This window comes from Helicoverpa armigera, chromosome 2 (assembly GCF_030705265.1).
Source record: "Helicoverpa armigera isolate CAAS_96S chromosome 2, ASM3070526v1, whole genome shotgun sequence".
Lineage (NCBI taxonomy): Eukaryota > Metazoa > Arthropoda > Insecta > Lepidoptera > Noctuidae > Helicoverpa > Helicoverpa armigera.
The window spans coordinates 3,170,038-3,180,892 of NC_087121.1; the positions used below are offsets into that span (position 1 = coordinate 3,170,038).

At 36.7% G+C, this 10,855-nt stretch overlaps 1 protein-coding gene across 1 annotated transcript in view; it reads right to left on the reverse strand.

Moving 5' to 3' along the window:
- Window positions 1-10,688, reverse strand: part of LOC110372021 (ras-related protein Rac1) — a 28,866-nt gene extending 18,178 nt beyond the window's left edge. Inside the window, exon 1 of the mRNA XM_064037650.1 lies at window positions 10,354-10,688. Coding sequence (XP_063893720.1) covers window positions 10,354-10,388 — 35 coding nt within the window. The 5' untranslated portion in view covers window positions 10,389-10,688. The remainder of the gene's footprint in view (window positions 1-10,353) is intronic.
- Window positions 10,689-10,855: the final 167 nt, after the last annotated feature.

Sequence of the window (10,855 nt, forward strand, 5' to 3'; positions counted from 1 at the left end):
ATTGTTGCCGGCATTGATAGCGTAATTAATTTGACCCCATTGTTTGGACATAAAACGTACAATAATTGTGTTACTCGCATCCGTCACGTAACTACGCACTACCGAAGAAGTTATACCATATATGGAGTGCTTGTATTGAAGTTCATTCATACGACATCGTACTTTTCAATTCCTAAATAGCCTCAGACTTCTGCTCTATAGGAACCCAGTTGCACAAAGTTACCAAAGTCATGAATAAATCGGTTGCGAATGAAACTCATCGATTCAACAAACCGATGCAGCTTGCATTGGAAGCAAACAGGTCAGTCGACTGACTAGCCGGGATCAGAGGCACCAGGAATTAGGGCAAAGCAGTAATTACTTACACGCTCAGCGGCCTAGGGTCGAACCGGCAGACCTGAAAGGGCTTTGTGAGGGAAATAGTCTCTTGTTACGGCTTGTTGAGCATTTCGAGCCATCTCGGCCACTCGGTAAAACGGAAGTGGGTTAACTTGAAAATCCTTTGTTTGTTTATCGCTCGCTTCTCTGTGGCCACGACTGTTTTATTTTGCATTATTTTATTATCGACTTGACAGCATCCTATAGAATTTAGAAAGTAGTTTTCTACTTTGTGATTCACTATAGGATTCAAACGGCCATCAATAAATCCATTATCGTCGAATGGCTAAGTAGTCCCAATCAAAACAAGTGCTTCGCAATCACTTTCACGGAAAGTAGAATTACCTATATGCTTTGTGCAGTTTTCTTTTGTTTGTTTACAATTAATACGTGAACGAGTACAGTAAAATACGATCGCTTTGCCAGAGAAGACAAACGATATGGATATTTAATTTTAGTGCATTGTAGTACTACATCATTGAATTGCGACTCGTCGGTCTAGCCTTGATCGAACCCACGCGTATTTACTTACTATAGGTTTCTAAAAAAGAAACTGAATATATGTTTTGTAATTCAAAATTATCATATTGTTAGTGTTCCGATTCCAATTTGTACATATTGTGTAAAAATTGCTGGATTTTCTCAAGCTACAATTTTACGGTTTTGCAACAATTTCATAAACATTCGAGTGTTCTCAATAACCAGAATTCAGATGGAATCATGGCATCCTCTGGCCAACTTTCAAGGTTTATATTATTTCCAATCTCATTGCCATGGCAACTTGGGCATTTAGGAAAATTTATAGTATTTCATTTTGATTAATAGCAACCTAGGAGACAAAGACTGTTCAGATTATAGTTTGTAGTAAGAAGCGTAGGCGACTGCGCCCGTGGCTAACATGTCGATAAATCGAACATATCTACTGTAGTTCGTAAAGCGAACTGGCTGCACAAGAGCTGACCAGATCTCTTGATCCCTGACCATTATTTATTTTCCCGTCGCGAATTGTATCTGCAGGGGGTCGGGAGAGCTCGGTCGACTGGATCCACTATTGTCTCCGAGTGAAATTCCGGTACACGCCGGATCGACCGGTTCCTGCAGGACGAGGGGAGAGCAAAATTACGCGTTATTTAGCACGCACGTGCGACGCAATACTTACTCTGGGATCGAAACCGCGTCCCAATTTCATATTTTCGCTCGCAGCATTTGTCTCTTAAAACAAAGATTGGAAATCTTTGAATCTTCTCATACAGCTAACACCAATCGAGTAGTGAGAGCTTATGTCATCAAACATAATTTATGGGTAGCTGGCGCGGGTTTCCCACGGCCGTCTTGACTGGCAGTAATGGCCTCCAAAGGTTAATGTTAAACTGCAGGCACATTACTAGACACGACTCTGATCACTTGACTGCTCTTGTTTTCGTTTCATGATAAAACATGGACTCTCTATCAATAGTATAGAAAGCATTACCACAAAATACATAGGTACAGAAGTCAATCTACATACAAAGCGCGTTCGAGTCACGCAGACATAGGTGTCTATGTGTGCGTGTTCACAGACGCGCTGTCTCAAAACAACTCAAAACAGTGCGAGCGCGGCTGCCGCTTTCTTGAGATACGCGCGTCACTCACAAGGTAGATAAATGTGCACGCGTTGTGATACCTACCTAACTGTAATTTGACTGTAATATTTTTAATTTTAATAACAAAAGAAAAAGTAATAATGGAGCAACAAAAAAGTCGTATTATAATTGTTCAGTGGACGGTTGTTTTTATACAACAATAAACAGTGAATTGTCGTTTTTTTAAACTGCCGTATTACCTATAGTATGTACCTACTTATTTTCTCATATTTCGATGGTTCGTTTAATAAACGCAGTAGGTAGGTACAGTTAGGTGGGTAGGTAAGCGCCCCGGCGGCCTCTGGCTCAATGCCGTAATAAGTTTTGCTAGTGTCGAACCAGGCGAACCTCCCAACCTATCCTCAAAGATGATTACTAGTAGGAGTTGATAATTTTTGTGATCATGGCGAGAGTATGTTGTAAGGTAGACGAAATAAAACTCGCACATCAAGGTTTCTGTAGGTAGAAGCAAGCTTAGATCGGGGACTGTACCAGCCCATTACATAGAAAAATATTTTTTTCACAAGTAAAGAGTAGAGTAAGTATATATGTATGAATAACAAAATTATAAATTGCGGTTTCTGAAAAAGTTCGGTATCTCGTTCAAACGAATTTCCGTTGAAAGTGTTTATTAACCTCTTGTATGCCACATAATTTTTTTTATTATTATTGGTTTATATTTCATTTTTCCTGTTTTATTCTCAACAATACATCAAATAATTAGATACGAGTACCACTACCACGTTAGTTTTATGCGCATAAAAAAGTTGACAACCCTAGCGCGACCGCCGAGTTTAGGCATGAAAAGTGAAGTACATACATGAGATTGAATTCTGTTGTATTTTGTGGCATTACCACAGATAACACAATAACCGTAAAGAAATACTATCTATACAATAACTGTACATAGATTACATAACAACGGTTCTGTTCCCACAAATTCGAATTGTCTGACGCATCATAAAGTTTTACAGAGTTTAAAATTACCCTCATTTCAGATAAGGAACTTGGTACTTCGTGTGTATTGACACGGAGTTTTGGATTACATTATACAGGTCAAAGTGGGAAGAGGTTTAAATTACATTCCCGCTTCTCTTAAATTCGATAACCCAGGAAGCGTGCGAGAGCTCGCAATATGGAGACTCAATTAGAGACTGAAGTGGCTGGGATAAAAAGAAGCATTTGAAAAATGAAACGATACACGAGACAGGAACCCATGTCCAACCCGACAGAAAACAGAAGAGAAAAATTAAATTTCAAACGGAATTTACGACTTTTTATGATTAACGGAGCTGGTAGACTGACAGCGATAAAACAAAAAATGTTTGGAACATTAATTATCCAAACGCTACGAACTTCCAGTGGTTTGGAACGTATGCAAACGTAATTTAAAATCCCATGTGATGAATGTGAGCGGTAATCAAACTACATTTCATCGATTTATATCATGTGTTATAATTTTCCTATACTCATAAATAGAACACTGATAATATTACTACATTTAAATATTTTCTGTTTGGATACGCTAGCTACAAACAGAATCAGAACGGAAGGAAAATCAATGAGAAATCTAACATAATTATAAATTAAGAGCAAATGGTGGTTATTTTAGTGTAATAGGTAAGTATTTATCTCGATATCATGTATTTTTGAAATAATCGCGTCGACAACCTTAGTTTGTCCTCCTCTCCAACATTAAGCATTTATATTGAAAAACTTTTAAAGTCTCCTAGATTACTGGCTGAGAATTTTATTATTCAAAATAAGCCGACCATAACAGGAATAAAAACTCTTAAGTAAAATCTCAATCATTAAAAGGCAATTAAGGAGCAACATAAAAGATCTCCAGGCACAACTTAAGAGAACTGGGGCTCTCCAAAAATCTTAAATAACAAAATACCGTGAACCCAATTAGGCCCACGATTAAAAATACGAACCAGACACGAGTGTTTCTCCTTAATTAGATTGAAGATTTAGCAATGCATACGCACTCAGGGACGTAGGTATATACTATATTTTGAGGCACTTGACGAATGAATCATATCCAATTCAAAAGAACCCGATACTTGCGTTCCTCTTCACCGTTCAAGCGTTTCAGTCTATTGCCAAGGTTCGCTTTACTTATAGAAACTGGTTGTGAACGTTTTAGCAAGGACAGACTTAATTAAAAGCTAGTACAGGCTGTGTTTATGCGAACGGAGATTCGCTTTAAAATCCAACATTTATATGAAACATCATTTCTTGTTATACAACTATTTTTAGAACGCGAGGTCAACGTCTGATACTCTTATCCCGACGTAATCTCGCCTTCACAGTTCACACTGGATGCTTAGACGACACAAAACATAAAAGAGTGCAACCATGACGACTTTCATAATCCTAGAAGAGGGTTCCAATAGTTCATCAAACAAACATCTGTCTGGTTGCCGCCAGCATCAATCACTTAATAAAAGCAATCAGATTGTCCAAGTGGAGGCCGTGGCTAAAAGGGATTTGTACGGCTGGTACACTAATTTGATTACGTAAAAAGCGGTTTTGTATGCGGGCGGGTATTGTCGTGGGGACATACGGTCTAACGTTTGCAACCGTGGCCGCGGGCTGTCTAATTCCATTGATTACACAATACAAACGAAAGTAGACTGCTGCGTCAGTTTCAACTGTCAGCCTAATGGCACTCATTGTTGTTAATTGGCAATATTACGGGAGATATAATTTTAAAACTGCTATTACTATTTACTTTCTATGGAAGAAACTGAGATCTCTAATAATAGGTACTGTAAAGTTTATAATGACTAATAATTGCGGCGTAAAGATAAGCATAAAACGAGTTAAATTCAAACGATCAATAAGTTTTAATTAGTACAAGTTAGTGTCGGCAAAGGTTATCTAGGCTTAGGCTATAAACGATAGTAAAAACGCAGATAATTTCTAAGAACACAAATGAATTTATGAATGTTATCGTTATCGATACTAATAAATGACTCGATCAATAGTAGATTGTTCATGATAAGGTGAAAATTCGATAGGTTAATATGAAATTCTGATTGGTACTAGGTACGATATGAGTTGGGTTTTACAATGAGCATTATTACTTTGGGCAATTGTTGGGTTTTTTCGGTAACTTTTTTGCTTTCTCCATTTATAAATGGATATTTGTTATGATTTTAACCGTCAGTTGCACAAAGCTCCATAAAAGTTAAAGCTTCAACTTTAATGGGGCTTTGTGCAACTGACGGTCAGGCAGCTATTTCCCTTAGTTCTAAGCACAGAGTTGAAAAGGTAAAAAACGTTTAGGACAACCGAATTCTACAACATACTTAGCTGCCATAAACAACGTTTTTAGAAAGCCCTGTATTATCCGTGCCCTATTTGTAGTACAAACCAAAAGCCATTGTTTCGCCTTGTATTTACAATGACAGGAAAGGTTGCCAAAAAATAGAAAGCCTTTTCGGAATGCTGGTGAACATTCAAAGCAAGTAGGTTGAGCTTAAAATTGGATAAGCAGAAACTGCAATTTTAACTTTGCCATTGGTATAGTTTATTTATTCTTTGAATCCAAATCAACTGTCAAAGAAACAAAAAATACCTACGGCAGAAATCAGAATGGACTTGAAATGCTCAGTAAATGTCTAAGACCCTGTAGAAAAATTAAACTTATATTTGGATGCACGATGCAAGATCAGGCGCGAGACAAACTCTAGTCCGCTGTAATAACAATTTGCAGTGAGATAAACAGCTGTCGATATGTTATGGACCATGTGATTAATTCGGGCATTATTTATAATGCCCGAGCATTATGAATAATGTCTAGCTTTATCGGGCCAAGTGATTAATAACTATCTTAACTTCATTATTTATCACATTGCATGGGCATTATTATATTGCTACATGATAGTTGGGCAATTTGATAATAAAGCTATATTTTATGCGGTGCGAGGGTGGCAGTTGTTCTAATAAATAAATCCTGTTACTTGCTACATATTTTATGATTATTGTTTTAAATTATATGTTCTATTTTAATGGGAAATTATAAGTCTAGCCACAAAATTATTAATTGGACAATTGTCATCTAATTTACTAATTTGGCCTCGTTTTTCTTGATCACATTTTTCTTGGCTCGTTTTTTTTTTATGGTAGAATTTAATTTGGATTCAAAACATTGTATTAAAAACTGAACTTAGTGACGAAAACGAATCGCTGCAAACCGACTCCACGTAGTCTTGTCTGCCCTACCCCTAGAGTGCAATTCAAAACCGCGTAGGCGCGGAGGGGCGAGGCGGCCTGCGAGCTGAGGCGCAGGTAGTTGAAGCGCTCGCTGCCGCGGCTGAGGCTGGCCGGCCCTGCCGGCCAGCAAGCCGAAGCTGCGGTGGTGAGCGTGAAAACCATCTGCGACGATAAGCTCGCATGGGACCGCCGGAGCCCCGCAGCGCCGGAGCCGTGACAGAAGACATGCTTGCTGCATGTTGCATGCTTACTTCTATGCTCTGTCAATTGATATGGGATGTGTTATATTTAGTTTATTTTAAGTTAAATGTCAATAACAATAAAAAAAATGAAATTAAATATGTTTTTATTACTTTGCCCAAAAGGTCACGAGCAATATGTATAGTGCCCGGTCAATTTGATTGTTTGAATAATTATTATCAAATTGCACCCTCATATTGGGCATTATTCATAATGACCGGGCATTATGTATACTGCCCAATTTATCACTTGGTCCATAACAGATACACACCTTTTTCATACATTTAGCACCGAACTAGCCCCACCTTGTCGTGTCACCATATGATAGAACGGTTCGCTCCGTCATCGGCTATCTATGGGTTCAACAATACACCTCTGCCCTTTGGGATCAAGGCTGTGTATTATCTGATCCATCTATTGGCGAAATATTTGTCAATAGCCAACCCTCCTTTTGAGCGTAAGGCAAGTACTTAAGCATTATAAATAAGTGGTGTCTTTTGTAGTAATTCTATTATGGTGGTCAGTCTATTCTTGAAGTAACAATGGCGCAACAAATCCGCGTTATTTTATGCATAAAATTTTATTAAGGATTGAGAAGTGACGAAGCTATCTTTGTTCCCGAAAAATCTCAACTCAAAACCAGACAAGGGAAGCATAAACAATAAAAATGTCAACGACACTTTCTAAGTTTCTACAGGCTAAGATTAAACGTGATTGATTAGATGTTAACGTTATATAAACCTAACGAACGTTGTGATCGTGCACTTTTAGAAAGGAGTTCGCGATCCCTTTCTTGTAAGTGCTGAGTATGACGCTCAAGTCGTTCGGAAACTCGATGGTGGTCTGGTAGGACGCTCCGCAAAATAAATCTAAAGCGTAGGTACGAGCACGCGAGAACTGGTTTGAAAGTTCAGCAATAAAAATATTTGGTTTAGTTTATTTCTGAAGCTACAGTTCGCATCCCTTTATTTATTCTTCTTGCTCCAAGCTGTTGAATATGAAAAAGCCTGATTCACAAAAAGAAGCAGAAAATGAATACATTCAATTTTCATGAAGAAATAAAAAATCTTCGATACGGAAATAATGAACACAAACCCCCAATACTTGTGTAAAATATAAAAAAAAACTAGAAATCCGTCCAATTGTACATGAAACGACCTTCACGATTCGCGCGAATTCGTAAAAACATGTGTTTGTGTGACAAACAAAAATAGATTGTTATTATTAGTGTGTACTTGACTACTAGCCTAGTTTTCAAACTCTCCTCAGATTTATCTGCAATGCATAGGAAGATTCAGATGCATTACGAATTATATTGGGTAGGTAGGTATATTGGAATTCTAAAATATTCTCAATGGCACTGAAGACTCCTTTTGCATTTTTCTAGTGTTGATTACTAGATTCAAGCAGAAAATCTAAACCTCATGATTAAGATTTCGAAGAACAAAAAATTTTACTCACAAAAAGATGCTATTCTGAATAACGAAAGCCCTCAATTTTCATAAAATTAGAACTAACAAGATTTTAGTTGAAGGTACCACGTGAAAAATACTTCTAATAGAATTGAATAATTTAATTAGCCACCATACTTAACTACATATAACTGTAATTCTAAAAATAAAGTAGTTAAAATGCCAGGCTACTTAATAAAACATGGTTATGCAAACAGCAAAATGTAAACAGCTGTTTAAGTGAATAAGCAATGCTGAATGCATTTCTAGGTAAGGAGATTAGGCACTAAAAGGAAGTCAACATTAGAGGCCATTGAGACTGTCCTACTTGCAATATTTGCTGTAAAATAGTAATACACTGAATTGTAAAATAATGTACACATAAAGCCAGGTTGAATGTTATTATAGGTAGACAGAAGCCAGTAAGTCAGACAACCAGTCTGACCCCTAGGAGTACTGGGCTGCCCAGGTAACTGGGTTGAGGAGGTCAGATAAGCAGTTGCTACTTGTAACAAAACACTGGTAAGCATTAAGCTGCATCCAGTTAGACTGGAAGCCAACCCCGACATAGTTGGAAAAAGGCAAGACAGATGATATTGCATGTGTCCTGGATAAGTGACTATTGACCAAGGGACATAATTCCCTTGAGACGCAGACAATGTCGCAAGCTAAATCTACTTACACATGATTATATAGAAGTAAGTTAAATTCCAGCATAAAAACTTCTTCAATACAGCATTATAATGAATCGTTCACAGTTAATGATCTCATAGAGCCCTACACATGACTCAGTAAGAGCGGTTTAAATTGCAAAGCAATATATCACGGTGTCAATTAGCCGAGTATCTCATATTACTCAGCATCTGTGCGAGTTACGATGCAATCTGAGATTGTGGACCTAGGTCATAGATGTAGTTAGAGCATAGAATAGGTATCGAAAATGTGACCAGTTTCAAATACTTGAATAATGTATTAAATTACTTTTGACCTTTGAGTTATTATTTCATTTCAATAATACATGAGTGACACTTTTACACTTTCAAAATATGAGTCATGTGAAATACTTGGTCAGTGGTATAAATAAATAGGTAGATCCCATTTATAAAACCATGAAATACTGAGTTAATCAATTTCAAATATTTATGGAAAATCAACTACCCTTTCTGCAAAATAGTTACTTACGCATTTGAATAACTTTATGTTATCCACTGATATTTAACAGGTTTTGTTATATATCAGGAAAATGTTTCAGTTGTTTAGATTTATGTTTACTAAAACAAAAAAATATCAGTAGGTTTAGCTTTTTATCACATTTATCACTTGCCTTATCTGCTCGCCATAACTTTATAGATAAGATATCAACAATACTTTTGTAAATGGTACAATGAAAGGTAAAAAATTTTATTTATTTAAAAATGAACTTGATACTTTTTGCTACAATTTGTATTCCTGGCATGTAAGATTTTCATAATGTGACTTCCTTTTCTACTTATGTAAAAAGGTTACATATTCAAATTGTGGTCTATGGAAAGAGTACAGTTGATGGCCTCGTTTGGAGAAAGGAAGCACTTAGTGGCAGGTTTAGACAAAATATGTAAATGATAACATTACTTAATCATTTTGGATTTGCAGTAAATATCTGAAAAAACAGATGTGTGCTATACATAAAATTAATAGATTGTGTAACATCATTTCATGAAGTTTCCATTAATTATTTTACCTCATAAAATCAGCAATTTAAGTAAATTTTGATATTGTTGTAATAAACTTGACCGATGGATTTCCCTGAGGAAATATGTCATGAGTATTTAACTGTATTAAATAACATCAGTCAAGTTTAGAAATTGATGCAAGTAAATTGAAGGATAAATTGTAAAATTACCAAAAGCTTTGGGACACTGTCTTCCCACTAATAACGAGACTGTTTCTACTATAATAATTAACAATAACTACTAGTATGATTGTTTTTTCACATAAACAAAACAGTTAAGTTGAAATGAAGGTATCTACATATTTTAGCTAGACATAGACAACAGAAAACTTGCAAATAATGTTGGGCAGATTCTTTTTTATGTAGTTCAACATCTGGCTGTTTATTATTGACCCTAGCAATGGGCAATATGTTTCAAACGTCGGTCGCTAAGGCCGAGAACAATAACCTACACGTTACTGGCTGGCTAGATACTTGGCGTGTGATTTTTTTTATCACCTTATTACTCATACTTTTTAGACTATCCGCGTAGTCAGAGAACACAATAGGACAATGGCAATAGTAAATACAACGTGTGTTATCGTTGTATAACCACCACCAACGCGCTGGATAAGCCACAAACCAACGTCGTTTGACGAGGATTCAATTTAAAATATGACGTCAGACCGTTTACCAATAATTGTTACGTTAGGAAAGCATGCATTTCGAGTTAATTTGTAGAACTTACCCGTCCCCGACGACTACACATTTAATCGCCTGCATTTTTGCGTTCTACTCGACGGTTGTCTTGTCACTAATAAAGCACAATTTATCAAGGGTGGCTTCAGAAATCTCGAATAACTCGGGATTTGCTAAAACTGCACTGGTATCCACGTCTAGTTGCAATCAATACACATCCGCATCACAATCAACACTTGTACGAGTGAACTGCACAGTTTTTAGATAAAAATATTAATTTCATATCTCTTCGCTGGCGATAAGGTAATTTGTTCACGAATCCTCCGTTTCGTTCACTTTGGTTGGAGACGTTTCACTCGCCGATTACGGCATTAATAGCAATGTTGCAATGATAGAAAATGTCAGTACCCATTTTTTTAAATTTTAGAGTACCGGACTTTTGAAGAATCCTGTTGACAACTAAGTTTGGTTAAGTTTAGTTTTAGCAAAAATTTACGACGATGGACACCAGTGTTTAGTTGGCTGCTGGATTAACTATGATCGAAGTGATT